The sequence below is a fragment of the Myripristis murdjan genome, chromosome 12, assembly GCF_902150065.1.
Source record: "Myripristis murdjan chromosome 12, fMyrMur1.1, whole genome shotgun sequence".
Lineage (NCBI taxonomy): Eukaryota > Metazoa > Chordata > Actinopteri > Holocentriformes > Holocentridae > Myripristis > Myripristis murdjan.
Genome location: NC_043991.1, coordinates 29,655,738 through 29,671,191, shown reverse-complemented (window position 1 = coordinate 29,671,191; position 15,454 = coordinate 29,655,738). Strand labels below are relative to the sequence as shown.

General features: G+C 40.4%; 1 protein-coding gene across 2 annotated transcripts in view; it reads left to right on the top strand.

Moving 5' to 3' along the window:
* The window catches only part of tln1 (talin 1), a 116,567-nt gene extending 101,469 nt beyond the window's left edge, over window positions 1-15,098 (top strand). For both annotated transcript variants that reach the window (XM_030064654.1, XM_030064653.1), the window contains 7 exons: window positions 1,827-1,932; window positions 3,294-3,418; window positions 3,805-3,930; window positions 5,092-5,154; window positions 5,242-5,424; window positions 13,107-13,232; window positions 13,325-15,098. In XM_030064654.1, coding sequence (XP_029920514.1) covers window positions 1,827-1,932; window positions 3,294-3,418; window positions 3,805-3,930; window positions 5,092-5,154; window positions 5,242-5,424; window positions 13,107-13,232; window positions 13,325-13,459 — 864 coding nt within the window. In that variant the 3' untranslated portion in view covers window positions 13,460-15,098. The remainder of the gene's footprint in view (window positions 1-1,826; window positions 1,933-3,293; window positions 3,419-3,804; window positions 3,931-5,091; window positions 5,155-5,241; window positions 5,425-13,106; window positions 13,233-13,324) is intronic.
* The last annotated feature ends 356 nt before the right edge of the window (window positions 15,099-15,454 follow it).

The window sequence follows — 15,454 nt, the reverse complement described above, 5'->3', positions numbered from 1 at the left end:
TAACCATGTGGGCTTATTTTTGCCCAGAGCTCTAAGTGGATTCATAATGAGGTCACCATGTAGTCTACATTAAAAAAAAAAAAAAAAAAAAGAGTGGCTCTCAGCCACTCAGTTCCCATCATTTACACCAAAGAACCATTCAGAAGAATTGATTTGTTTGTGAACGATATAACACTTCTGCTCTGGCCCCACAACACGGGGGAGGGAGAGAGAGAGAGAGAGACTGCGCTGAACTTTCTCTTCAGAGTATAGAGCAGAACATTTCCCATATGAGTTCAAAACAGTTTTAACTTTCCAATTAAAATTCCAGATTATACAGGATGGTGGGCAACCCAATTGGTTAGTCCCACAAGCCAACATAAATGAAAAAAAAAAAAAAGTTATTTGTAACATCAACAGTCCCTCTGTCTTGTAAGAACAAGGGGTTAGGTTGTTAGAGGTTGACCATCTGACCTAATTAAATATTAGTGAGAGAAACTATTTTTCGTGGTGTAGCTTGTTGTTACGTGTATCAGTCCCTCAGAAGCCTGCCCAGTAAAACAGAGGGAAAAGAACAGAGGGAAAAGCCAACTGATCTCTGCCGAGGCTTACTGCTTTTTGGAGTGGGACTTATTTCAAAATATCTTAGAGTAAATTGTGGATGCAGTTAAATTAACCCATTGCCAGAGAAATAGCAGATTTCAGTTTCCCACACCTTTAATGTGTGTCCATGTTGGTGTGTTGGTACATGTTATGGGTCTGTGGGCATTTGCATATGAAATGTTCATGTGTGTTTGACATTGACATTGGTTTGGTCCATTGCATGCATTGCTGTGCAGCTACATTCATGCACCCGTCTTTCATGGCAACGCATCTGAATGAATTTGAGCTGGGCATGGACTTAGCCCTGTTAATTCCCTGCACCTGTCATGCACCGCTCCAGTCTCATGGCCACCTAGGACACTTTGAGGACACTGACTCTAGCTGCAGCTGAAACTAAAACCCAAACACGAATATAAGTACCAACAAGGCAAATATGAATTACCATAATTTTTCTAGACTTGTTAGATTTACCTTGAAAGATTTGGAATTACCCAAGCTTTTTATAACTGTATATTAATGATAATATGATTGGTTTGAATGCTTAATTTTCTCCAGTTTCTCCTAAAGTTGTACAAGTCCTGTGAGTTGAAAAAGTGATGGGAGCTGATGAAAGGTGATACATAAGAGGTTCCAGCTTAGGCCATGTCCACACAGATATGATTTTTTTTTTTTAAACACCTTTATTTATCTGTTTTAAAAAAAAATGTACATGGGAGCATTTTCAAAAATAAGTCTGTCCACACTGCAAATGCAAGAGCAAATCCTGTTCAGAACATCTTAATAATGACTGCAGGGAAAAGGAAGTGGAACGATAAAAACAAGGCTGAGTGGTTTATATGGGCAGGAGACGAGGTTGAGCTCCTTCAAGCCACAAATGAATACAAGTTGTTGAAAATAACTGCATGATCAAAGTAATGCCTGTGTTTCACTTTCACAAAATTCCACTCTGGAGATGGTTTTCAAAAAACTGTTTTTGGTGACCAAAAATGACATTTGTGTGGACAGAAGGTCTAAATGCTAAAAAGTTTCATTTTCAAAAAAATGTTCTCTGTGAGGACGTAGCCTTAGCATGTGCAGGCCTTTCACAAAGACTAGCAAGCTAAGCAAGTGTGAGATTTACATAATGCAAAGCAATGGATGAGGCAGTAGTGATGCAGTGTCATACGGTGGCCCAAAATGCCAAAGTATATAAGTAAGAGATGAGATGAAAGGTTGTGACTACTTTGTTTCGCCTTTGTCAACAGATCATCCAAAAACCCTCCCATGACCTGAAGCAGCAGTTGGCCAACTACTCGAAGCGTGTGGCTGGATCCGTCACTGAGCTCATACAGGCTGCCGAGGCCATGAAAGGTACTGTGACCTCTTTAATCACAGAGCCACATTCTCAACTTGTCATTCTCCCTGCCTCTTTTCCTATCAAACTCTAGTCAGCGTCCTTACTAATTAGTCTAAACAAGTCTGATATGGAAGAACAGTTGTATGCAGTGTAACTGAAAACACTTAGCTAGTAAGCAACTGTTTTTGTTTGTTTGCTTTTGTGATGTAACTATTAGCCAAAACATCAACCTTGTTGAATAAGAGGTGTTTAGGACAATGCTTAGCTAAGTCAGAGGAGGAAAATGGAGGAAACATACACTAACACTCAAAGACACACAGACTCACGGTTCATACACCATTCCCATGAGAGTGAGATAAACACTTATGCCTCACTTTTAGTCAGTAGAAAGGTAAGAGGGAAGTCATTAAGGGTAGTTGTGCATTTGTTTTTAATTTCTAAATCACAAACTGATTATCTTAAAACAATGTATGGAAACACATGAAAAAGACAAGCTTCTCATGGGTGCCCTGGTGGCTCACCTGGTAGAGCGCTTACCTGTATCAAGCCCAGGTTTGATTCCAAGCTGAGCCCTTTGCTGCATCTCATCCCCGTCTCCTCTCCAGCCTCTCCTGTCTCTCTCTGCTGTTACTATTAAATAAAGAAGAAATGCCCAAAAATAATATTTAAAAAAAAAAAATGACAAGCATTGGCAGGTAGACATTTCTCTGTTCTGTTAAGAAACGGCTGAGATTGTCATGAAAAAGACAATAGCTAGTCCACCTAAAAGGCCAGTCCTCCTTAAGTGAGCTTTTTTACGTTGGGCTAAGCCATTGTCACTAACTTCAGGGCTAGCCCTCTTCACTTTAAGCAGGGAACATGAGAACTTGGCTTGGGTCTTGAGGAATTTTAGCATTTATTCACCGGCAAATAGTATCAACTACAACTACACATTGCTCTGCCACGTTCACAGCTATCCTGCTAACTTCATATTCTCTGCTCCGGTTTCTAGCCTCACCATCTCTGTGTCTCTGTTGCTCTGTCTCTCGACTGCATACTTGCTACACACACAACCCAGCCACTGAGCTATCCCATCAAGGGGCTGTTACTTCTGTCGTGCCAAAAATCACCCAAAAAAAAAAATAAACAACTGGCAATCGACTCAGCCAATCTAACAGGCATTCTTCCAGGTTCACCAACTGATTATAGGCATCAGGCTTGATGGAAATGTAAAGCTGAGTATTGTCCATATAAGAATGGAAATTTAGTCTGTAATGTTCAAATTTATGTACCAAGGGAGAAATTGTCCCCCTTTGACTACAGTAGGTTTTCATAATAGACCATTTGACCATTTAGCACTGACTACTTTGTCACTGTTGTGCTGTTTGTGTTGCAGGTACAGAGTGGGTGGATCCTGAAGATCCCACTGTTATTGCAGAGAATGAGCTCCTGGGAGCAGCAGCAGCCATTGAAGCAGCTGCTAAGAAACTGGAGCAGCTGAGACCCAGGACCAAACCCAAGGTGAGATGATTTTTTCTGTCAACCATTCACTCCTATCCTGTACCTCAGCCTCAGTGTCAGACACGTTTTTGTCGTAGGATGTAGCTCATCACTTGTGTGTTATGCTTGGATTATCAAGTCCTCACCCAATGAATGATATTCCTAAGCCCTTGTACATAGTAGACGAGAGGAGGAAGAACTTGATTGTCAGAAGAACACTAAAAGTCCTTTCATGACACCAAATACTGTCATGCTGTGGATCATAAATCCTATTGTCAGCTCCACATCCTTATATTTATTAGGATGTGGGGTTTTCTATGAAGAAATCATCCACAGATCATTACGCTGTGTAAGGCAAATGCAATATTGTTATTGTCTAGAACAATTGTTTGCTGTTCTTGTAACAGGAGGCAGATGAGAGCCTGAACTTTGAGGAGCAGATTCTGGAGGCAGCCAAGTCCATTGCAGCTGCCACCAGCGCTCTGGTCAAAGCTGCTTCAGCAGCGCAGAGGGAACTGGTGGCTCAAGGAAAGGTATGTCTGAACTGCACTGGTAGTATAAACACACTTTAGTGAAATCTGATTTTCTTGAAGATATATTTTTATTAGAGGTCTAAGCACTGTCAGTGCAGGATCTGCTTTATGATTACTTGCATTATTACTAGTGGTTCAAGTCCAAGGGGCTGAATCTCTCTTGTTTTTGTGCTGGTTTATCATTTTTCTTATTCTAAAGCCTCCAAAATGTTCTTGCAAATTCCTGTGAGATGGTAAATGGTAAGGACATGAAATTTTGTACATTGATTGAAAGTTGTGTGTAAGTGCTGCCCAATAAATATGACCCCAGTTGGTCTAATGTGGGAGCTACAATTAAAGGTAAAAAATTTGTACACTGAAAAGTCATAACTCCTATGTTGTAAGTCCAATTTACACTTTTTTTCTGAGATTATTTTTGGGGGATTTCTGCTTTATTAGACAGTCACAGTAGAGAGAGACAGGGAAGACATGGCAGAGAGGGGATGATGTACAACAAAGGGTCTGTTCCTAATTTGAATCCAGCCTGCTGCGACTTAGCTTTAGTATTAAATGGTGAGCCAATGGGTCATCCCCAATTTTACATGAAACTTGATACAGACATCCATCTGTCCAAAATGCTACCTCTCAGAAAAAAACAGCCTTAACTCAAACTGTTTGTCAAATCAATACAAAACTCAGACCACAAGTTCTTAAGTGTATCCTGAGCATGCACTACATTAGAGACACCACTTGTCAGTTGAAAAAGTCCAAAAAATTACGTGGCTTGTATTAGGCTAGGACAGCTAGACAGATATTTAAGATGCACTGACTCACTGACATGCTTATTCCACACTTTTGGTCACTTCATTCTAAGGGTCCCCACTTTAACCAGCCGTCATCAGTTATACATAGTTCACTTTTAAATCATGGATACATGTGTCACAACTTGCAGACTTGACCAGTCAAAATTCTCCTAAAATCTTCTAAAATTTTGGATTCTTTGACTGTTTGGTTTTGAAACATTTTGATAAAGTATATTGGAAAATGTTGTATACAACTATAATCTATCCTTTGTATCCTTGTGTAAATTATCCATGAGTAGTTTTGCAACACAAAGGGAGTGATCACCATGATAATCAAGCCCTTCTAATTCTGATAATTTTTTCTTCATCTGCTCAACAGGTTGGCGCTATCCCAGCCAATGCCGTGGATGATGGACAGTGGTCTCAGGGGCTCATTTCAGCTGTAAGCATCTATCCAGAAGCTTTCTTTGTATATTTTCAGTTTTAATGGTGAAACATTTCTTCACTATCGGTCTCCCTCAATTCTTAGGCTCGAATGGTTGCAGCAGCAACGAACAACCTATGTGAGGCAGCTAATTCTGCAGTACAAGGTCATGCTAGTGAGGAGAAGCTCATATCTTCAGCCAAGCAGGTGGCAGCATCCACTGCTCAGCTCCTGGTGGCCTGCAAGGTCAAGGCTGACCAGGACTCGCAGACCATGAAGAGGCTACAGGTGACCACTACATGCTACTAAACACACTCACTCCACTCACACTGTTTTGTTGTATATGTGCGAGGTTTGAATTTGACAGCCATCCCCACTAAATTGCTTTTGCTTTACTATTTTATGGCTTCCATATTTTTTTTAACTGATTCTTTGGATTCTAGAAGTTTTACCTATATATTTTACTTGAAATTTTGGCAATCAGACTATTAATTGCTGATACAGGTATCATTGAGTTACATGTAATCCTGTTCTTGTTTCCCTGTTGGACAATTTTTTTTTCCCTATTCAAATCAGCATTGCAGGTAAGTATACAATCAAGTACAGTGTAATAGGGCCAATTCAGAGATGAGGTTCATGTAGGAATTTGTTAACCAGATGTTAATTGTTACCAGTGGTACATTTTTCCACAGAACATGGTAAACATTTTTTTAATTTCTCTCATGTTTTACTTTCTTGTCACACCAGTGTGACAAGTAAGTATAACAAGTAAGTATAAAGGCCGATTTATGGTTCTGCGTACGCGTAGCTTACAGAGGGTTTGCGTAACAAATGCGTCACTTGTGGGCCCTCTGCAACCGCCGCAGAGACTAGCTGCACACCTCCCAGAAATTGTAACTACGCGGACCCTACGCAGACAAACAAGAGCTATGATTGGTCCGCCGAACTACATCATGTCCGGCATTTCGCCCCTCCGGCTTCACTGCCTGCTGTAGGACAACATTCCAGTAGTTTTCACCTCACTACTTTGCACCATTTGTTTGTATTGATTTGCGCATTTCAGTTCTTTTGCACCTGGTTTTGCACTATTTGTTTGAGAAAATTAAACAAGTACGTTTTGTAAAAACATCACTGTGTATTTACAATGCCACAAATAAGTTTTTTGAAAGGGCTTGTCAGTGTAGGTAACAATATGATAATAATATATCGGCGGGGAATTGCTTAGCGTACAAGCAGAAGCATGAGAGGCACACACCATCTGCGTAGCAATCGGCCTTAACATAACAACATATTATAGTATAAACTGAAAAGTATAAAGTAAAAGTATAAACTGAGTCAGGTTAAACTACAATAACTGTTGAAACAGCAGGCCAGTATAAAGGCAGTATTAGGTTCAGTAGATTTGATAACACCACAGATCTTGACTCTGATGCAGAAATTAAGATAAATTCAAATTTAAGAGTATTTAATTACTTTTAATAAGGCTTAATACTTGTGAAATTACAATAAATGTACAACATTTTAAGACTTTCTAAGGACTTACAGACAACCTGTTTCATAACCAGATGCTCTCCTATGGTATTTGGCCTGCCTACTAGCTTATCTGGGTTTGTTTTTATCCTGGCTGCCAGCTATGCTCTTTAACTATATTACTATTGCATTCTAACTTGGAGGCTGTTGTTGAGGTTGTCCACTTGGGAGACATGCTATGAGTATAGAAGAGACAAGCACACTTGAAATTTAATGTACGTTGCTCAACCCCTCTCCACTACCGATCCTGCAAACCTCACTGTTAACAGGAGCAGTTGCGGCAGTTCACCACTCTTAGTTGTCGATTCTCTGACAGAATTTGCAGAGGCGCAAAGCTTAGGGAAGTGACCACCAAAAGAGTCTGGCTGTCCAGTGCATTCTGGCAACTCCACACAGACTAGAGCGCCACAAGTCCAGTCCATTGACATTTGTCTACCTCATTGCCCTTGTAGTACTTAGCACTCACTCAGCTGTTAACACATTTATTCATCCAACCACTTACACAATTTAACTGTTTACACTGTACATAAAATATCATTACAATACTGTTAGTACTGCTGTATTTATTATGCATTCACACCTGCAACAGCTGTGGCTGGGGGCATTATACCTTCAGGCTGTCCGTTCTTGCATATGTAGTTCCCATTATCGTGAATGCAGTATCTCAGGGATGCCCTAAAGGAACTTTGTTATTTTTGGCACAAACGTCCACTTGGACACAGAGATGAAGTGATTAGATTTTTGGGGTTCAAGGTCAAAGTTCAAGGTTACTTCCATTCTTGTGAACATGATATCTCAGGAATGCCTGGATTGATGGCAAAACATCCACTTGGACTCAAGGAAGAACTCATTAGAATTCGGAGGTCAAAGTTCAAGGTCACTGTGATCTCACAAAACATGTTTTTGGCCTTAACTCAAGAATTCATATGCTAATTATGACACAAATGCCCAATAGGATAAAATGGTGGAGTGGTGACATTTTATATCCAAAAGGTCAGAGGTCAACTTCACCATGACAGTACAGTGTTACATTTTTCAATGCCATAAGTCAGGAACCGACAGGGAGATTGTGACTATATTTCACATTTGGTCAGATTTTGTTGTCCTGGTGCTTGGACCATGTCCAGTAATGGTAAAAGTTCAGTCTACTCTCTTAATGAAATACCTGATGTGGGAACAAACTTTTGATATGTTTTATTTTGAGTGGTTAGACTACAATTCTCTTTTAAAATGGAACAACTCTAATTCACCTTCTGGGTAATGGAGAGTTCAAAATGTATATTAATCTAGAACTAATCCTTAGTTAAATTGTGTTTTGGGAATTAAGTTTTTAGGCCATGATTAAATTTCCAGATTAATCCCTTCTCCTGTCTTAGTTCAATCTTTGTAAGGGAAACTGCCCCAGTATCAGAAATACTAGCTTGCTGTCACTATGGACTTAGTTCAAAGGTATCCCACCACAGAGATGTACAACAGCTTCACTGCACCTTGGAATAGATTCTGCAACTCTCTGGAACCCCACTGGAGGGATGGAGCACCATTCTTCCAGAAAATACTGTACATAGAAAGATTTATCACAGTACAGTTACAGTACATAAAGCTGTACTGTAAAGACAAATGCACATTTGAGAGTTGAGTGGTGGGGGAAAAAAGGTCATGAGGTCAGATGAGTCATTCTTCTCCATATTCCAGACAAGTGGCTGAGTGCATGTGTGGTGTCCACCAAAAGAAAACTACAGGCCTGTACGCTAGACCCCTACAGTGAGGCAGTCCGCTGGCTCTGTTATGCTGTGGCGGGCATTTTCCTAGCATCATTTGCATCCATGTGTTAGAGAGAAGGCTTGCTGCAAATCAGTACAGTGTTAGTGATCGTCTTTCTCCTATGGTGAAACATTTCTATCCTGATGGGAGTGGTCTCTTTCAGGATGACACTGCCTCCATCCATAAAGCACTGAGGGCTCACTGAATGAGAATGAAAATGATGTAATTCTTATGACATGGCCATGGCACTCACCACATCTCAACCCAGTTAAGTCATGTTAGAGAGCACTCTCTACCACCATCATCAAAAAATGCCAAATGCAGGAATGTCCTATGGAAGAATGGTGTTCCATCCCTCCACAAGATTTCCAAAGACTTGGGCAATCTATGCCAAGGAGAACTGAAGCTGTTGTGGGAGCTTGTGGTGACCCAATACCCTACTAAGACACCTATGTTAGTTTTTTCCTTGAATTTGTCACCGGTCCGTAGATATACCTTTTTCTGATGCCCCCTGAAGAAGTGTACTGGAAAGAAGGCAGTAAGCTGGTGTCCAAAAATAGGAGTCCGTTTGTAGGTGAGATCCCTCATCTGTACTACTGCCACATCAGGATTAGGTTGGTCTATATTTAGCATAAGTTAGAACAGCCCTTTATCTATGGCTGTATAGAGAAAGCAGCCCTTTGAATCAGGGCACTAGTTTGAGGACTCACTTATATTATGGAGTTCAATGTCCAGAGATAAGGCTTTTTGAAAACTTCATATTCTGTGATAATCTTTAGTTTAGCACTCAGCTCAGATTTTTCAGTTTGAGCTATTGTTTTTCACTGTACCCTTCATATTAGTATTTGTATTAGAAACCAAAAGAGTCAAACCTCAACCAGTCAACTAATGGTTGAACTGTAGACGCTCTTATTCTTAATAAATTACATTGAAAAACCTCATTCCCTCTTAGAATAGGTTCACCATGATAACCCATTAGAGCAGTTTTGACCTTTACTATTTCCAGCGTGTAATTAATGTGGTCAGTCCCTAAAGACGTAATAGAAAAACTACAAGTATCCCTTCTCACCCCACTTACCCAGGAATAATATATTTAAGGCTGTGTGTACGCCAGCCAGACTGGCCATCTCATATTCTCCAATCCAATCAGTAGTGACTTATCTCCTCCTGTTTTGGGCTTGCAGCTGCCACTGGGTTAATTCCCATATATTTGTGTCTACAGTATCTCTGGAAACAACTTAGCTTGGAAATGTTGCATCCATCACTGGAAACATTTGCCTTGACTACTTGATTACGACTCCAAGAATTTGCACACTTCATGCATACTATTCATAATTACTCAGTGTGCTACGCAATGCGCATTCAGATCCACCCTTAAACTTAAATGTGAATATCTTGGGCAATATGGCTCTCTGCAATAGTCTGCAGACTTCAGGTTCAATTGGATTTGACAAGTGGCACAGGGAATCCAGAAGTGTGTGATGGATAGAGTCCAATCTCTTCCCTCCCAACATGAGCTGGAGCTGCTATGATTGTATCAAGTTCAAATTCATATTTATATATTTAGAGCCCTTAATCACAGTAGGAGTCTCAGTGGGCTTTACAGGCCCACAGTTGATAGAAAACAGCACCCCTGGACCTAAATCCCCATTGCAGGATAGAAAAAAAAAAAACTCAAGGCAACTAAGGGAAAATGGAAGAAATCTTGGGATCGATCACAGAGAGACGAAAGACCCTTATAGGCCCGGCTTGGAGTACAATGGATGCCAAATGGGCATACATTAGCACAAATTAGTTTAGATAAAAGTAATGGCTCTGATCAAATAAAGTAAAAAAAAAAAAAAGTTTCATATCAAACCTTTTTGATATGAAACATTTCATATATTTCAAACATTTTCACAAATGAAATGGGGTTTTAATGGGGTTACCTCATAGTCCCCTCTTACTCCCTCTGCCATCTGTAGAGCCCATATTGGTCAGTCCTACTGTGACTTAATCCAATTGTGTTCTACACACTTCCAATCTGTCTTTTAACATATAACATGGACAAGCTACAAAAGCTGCAACTTATTTTTCCTCTGTTTGTTTTTACTGTCACCTCATGGTAACACAAGATCTTGTGTTCTCATGTCAATTAGGTGTGTGCAGTTTGGTTTAAGACATTGATCTCATTTGTTGTGTGTGTGTGAGCCTGATATTTGTCAAAATAAAATATGCAAAATTCTAAGGCTTGATAGAATGACCATAACTTCTTTTACACCACAGCACCCTCTGATGGGGTGTCTAGCCCCACAGATAAGAAATCATCGGCATTTTGATCAACTAAGCCGCCTGGCGGTGACTCGTGGCCCATAAGATTGTAATACAGTATTACCAGTTTGGTGTTTTGCTCTCGTGAGCAGCTGTTGTATCTTTGAGGATTGCTGGGGCTGCATAGCATTGTGTTTTATGTAAGGGCCATACTAACAGTAACATTCCAGCCAGAGATAACTCACCAGAGTGGTATTCACTGGTGACTACCTAGCTCCGCCCTTGGCAACACAGTGTCTGATTTCGTTTCGTAGAGCCTCAAAAGGAGAAAAAAGCCCACTCTTTGTTTAAAAGGTGTTGCCAAATGAGGGTGAATGTTTTCCTTCAAGTGAAGTACAACTAGCAGTTCCTCATTGCCTTTTAAGGGTATCCTCAGCTACTGAGCAAGAAAAAAAGAAAACTGTTATGGTTCTCTCTGTGCACACTGGTGGGAGCTGACATTCCCTTTCCAGGAGGTGCTTTCATACTGAGCAGTACTCTTGGTAAGTCTGGCTCTAAAACTCTTCATGAAGCTGAATCCATGTTCCCTGAAAGCCAAAACCATGGTCCAAACTTTTTGAAAGGTCAGGAACCTACTAAGTGGACACAACTGACTTTATCTTCAAACTAAGTCCGTATATAAGCGCTTATTTAAAGACCCTTGCCACTCAAAAAGATGTTTTCTTTGAGTTTTAGTACTTTTGGAAGCTTGACTTGGACTTTCCAGATTGATATTGGTGCCAACTCTGCCATTTAAGCACCATTTTCACATTCCTGCACTGAAAAGGAGAGGCTTGTCCATACCTCCCTGAAACCTGGTTTTGTTCTGTGCATGTACAAGAACAATTTGTGACATCATGAATGAGTACAGCCTATCAACAACTACTATGCCAAGATATGCAAATTTGAGCATAATGTCTGATGCTGCTGAAACTAGCACAGTTGAGTGTTGTGACGTAAAATGCTGTCCACTGTGGACAGCAGACAAATCTCAGCTGTTGGCAAAACATTGGTGTCACGCAGAGGCAGCCTGGCAAGTAATGTGAACTTAAACTGAGCATTTATCTCCTGCCAAATAAACATTCAAATCAAAATTATGACCAACATAAACTAGACATATGCAAATATGTTCAGTTACTGTAGCTAACGTTACAGTGCACTCAACAGTTGCAGGCTGACAGGGATATAAACAAACTGAGAAATAAACTTAACATTTAGACACACTGACAAGTCTCCAATTTTGATGCACACAAGGCTCTTCTTCAGAATCGGAGTCTTGCACATAGCGGGCGCTCAGTGCCGACCTCGGCATCATAGCCATTCATTGTGTATGTGATCGCGGGGCGCCACGGCGCTCCGCTCTGCGCCGAGGAGGGCGCTGCCGCGGGACAGGGCACCGCCGCTGGACAGGGCGCTGTACCCAAGTTGAAAATTTTTAACTTGGGCGCAGCGCCCTGTGACGTTACCTCGGCGCGCCCAATAGGAGAGAATATTGGAATCGGAAAAAATATGTGGATTTTGGCAGAAAGGCACAAGAAGAATGGAGGAAAGCATCATCATGGCTGTCTCTCTGCATGCAGAGCTGTGGGACACTAGACTGCAGTCATACCGTGATATCGTTAAAAAAGCCCAGGCATGGAGAGAGATGGCAGAGATATATGATGCTTTTCCTTTCCACAATAGGCGATTTTTTTTCTTTTTTCTGCAATTAAACACCAATACTGTTGTAAACTGAAGCAAATGAATTTCTAAACGGACAGGAGGTGTATGTATTTAGAAATCTATATGATTGACATCATGGGATATGCACTACTCTTGCAAAGACAATGCAGTATAGTCATACCTTTATTATAAAATCCCGTGTGAAATCACACACACAACAGGTAACAGGTGAAATAAGATGCAATACAGCCTGTATTGTCTGCCAGAGAAAAAGTGCGACAGAACGGAAAACTACTTCTTAGCGTCTGTATTGTCGCATAGCAACCAGCGCCACATACGTGCACAACGCGCATGCGTGTGCCCTCCTCAGCGCCGTACTCAGTGCCCACTCTGTGCCAGTCTGCGCGCCGCCCAAACCGCACACGCTATCTGAAAGGCCCTTGACTGAGGCTCAAACATGTAGGGCTGGATTTCACCAGTGTTGCCATCACAGGATGAGGCCCGGGGTTTAGGAGCTAATTTACTTGGGGGGAGGAGTCAGGGGTGTGGTGTGTCAGGACCTGCCTATGAGAGGTGTTGCTAATTTGCATATCGTTTTTGGAATAAACATATAAAACAGATATTTAATAACCACAGATTTTTTTCTAAGAATTTGGAATCCATGTGAAGGGGGTCTTTAATAAGTGAAATTGTCTTCCTGACACGCAGTCCATTCTGCTGTTCCACAGGCTGCCGGGAACGCTGTCAAGAGAGCCTCTGATAACCTTGTGAAGGCGGCCCAGAAAGCAGCCTTTGACGCGCAGGACGACCAGGCCGTGGTGGTCAAGAGTAAGATGGTGGGCGGTATCGCTCAGGTGAGTCAGAAACACCCGCTCTTTTTAGAGCTGTGTTTCAGTTTGCTATCAGATATTGTTTCAGTGCACTGACTGGCTGTGTTGCCTCGCAGATCATCGCCGCTCAAGAGGAGATGCTCCGGAAGGAAAGGGAATTGGATGAGGCCAGGAAGAAGCTGGCCATGATCAGACAGCAGCAGTACAAGTTCCTGCCTACGGAGCTGCGAGAGGACGGGCAGGAGCAGTGAGAGTGTACGCCTACACACGCATTTCTCTAATGCAGCGGTGACAAATCAGATGCTCAGGGCCTCACCCTAGATATTTTTAAAGAACAGAGGAGGAAATCTTTAAGGTATTATGCTTTAGAACTGTATCATTTGGCAAATTGACAAAGAAACTCTTGGGGGTATAAGATAGAGAAGATGCATCACAGTGTTTATTTTTAATGTATTTTCTTTGGTTGATTTCCATATTTTTATGAGCATAGTAGGGCAACTTATTAATTTTGGTAATGGAAAAAAATATATGCAAGTCTTTAAGATAACTGTGCTTTTAATCATATGCATTTAATATAATATCGGGGTTCTTTAAGTTACTCTGTCTGTGGGTTGCATGTCTTCACTGTGTACACACTGTGCTACTTGGTAAATTCACAATGAAGCTTTTTGCCCTTACCATTAAAACAGGTTTCCAACAGTTATTCTGCACACACACACACACACACACACACACACAGATAAGATAGATATAGATGCATAATATGAGCATGATAACTATTGGAAATGTTTATGGGCCAACAGAGGGGATGTTTGTGATACTTGACTGTGCAACTGGGGTCTCACCCTTAACAAATGCAGTGCTTCAGTCAGACGGTGATGATGACGATGATGATGATGATGAAGATGAAGCGGTTATTAGTGCGTGCCTGTCAGGACACACACGTTGTTTCAATCTGAACGAAGCACACTGAACTGCATTTGGTTGTAATTTGGACCAGAGCTGCAATTATTAACTTTGCAATGAAACAAATCAGAGACGGGGGGGGGGGACTTTTTTTTTTTTTTTTTAAGTTACGAAATGTGTTTAAATGGTATCTTCTATTAAATCTCTATATTAATAAAAAAAAAATCTACGTTTTTTAATGTCAATATTTGGACTAATGCAGTTATTTCAGATTAGATTGAATTTGATGTCTTGTTTGTTGAAAGATCATGAAGCCATATATTTTATTTTATTTCAGGATGTTGCAATTTGAATCATGAATGACTTTCTCTGGGTGCTGCTTCTTAAATAGAGTATGTGCATGTAGTAATTGATAATAACCAATGTTTCTGTTTGTTTTTTGATTTTCCTTCTTTTTTTATGCGCAGTCACTCAACAGCAATTTCTGTCGTCACAGTACAATCTTCTTACATCCGTGCTACATATGTCATGTTTTTTGTTATTTCTACCATTAGTACATTTCTGTATCACTGCCTAAGGCCTCATTTTAACCGCTGTATTTTTTTTTCCAGCACATCAATGAATAAAAAGACCCTACATAATGTATTTTCCAAGTGTATTTAACTGTCAACATTTCCACATTTAAGTGCCCTTAATCATTTGTTTAGCATAGCAGAATTTCATATGAATCTACTTTTATACACATTTTTCTCTCGCATATTTTTTTATCTTAACAAAAAACATGGCGGAGCAGAACCAGTATGCCTAATATATAAGTGTTTGAATTTGTATAATCATACTAAGTTTCAAAATGTCGCTTCTTTGTGTTTTTTGTTCTTTTCTTTTCACATTTTGACATCAATATAAATTTACTGCTATGAAAGTACCACCTCATTGGCACTGCAATAGACATTTATGGTCAATAAAGCTGGTTTTCCTTGACAACATTGCCTCTCACCTAATTTTTAACAGTTTAATTTTCTCTTTTCACCTGCCTGTTGTTGAGAGATGGCACATTTTCAGATTAAAACTCTTTAAAGGACCATATAAAATGTACATACTTGATATTTCTGCTAATCTTTTCTCAAACCAAGCAGATGTATTTTACAACTCTATCATTTTTCCCTCCCTTTTCTCCAGCTGTTGGTTTCCATTCATTCCACTTTGATATGAAAATGAACTTTCAGAGACTTCAAACTTTCTTCACATCAGTATTCCATCACTGTAATAAAGTCATCCATCAGAGTTTTCCTAAAAGCAGCAGCACTGTTGTATTTTGATGACTTGAAACTGGGTGGAGT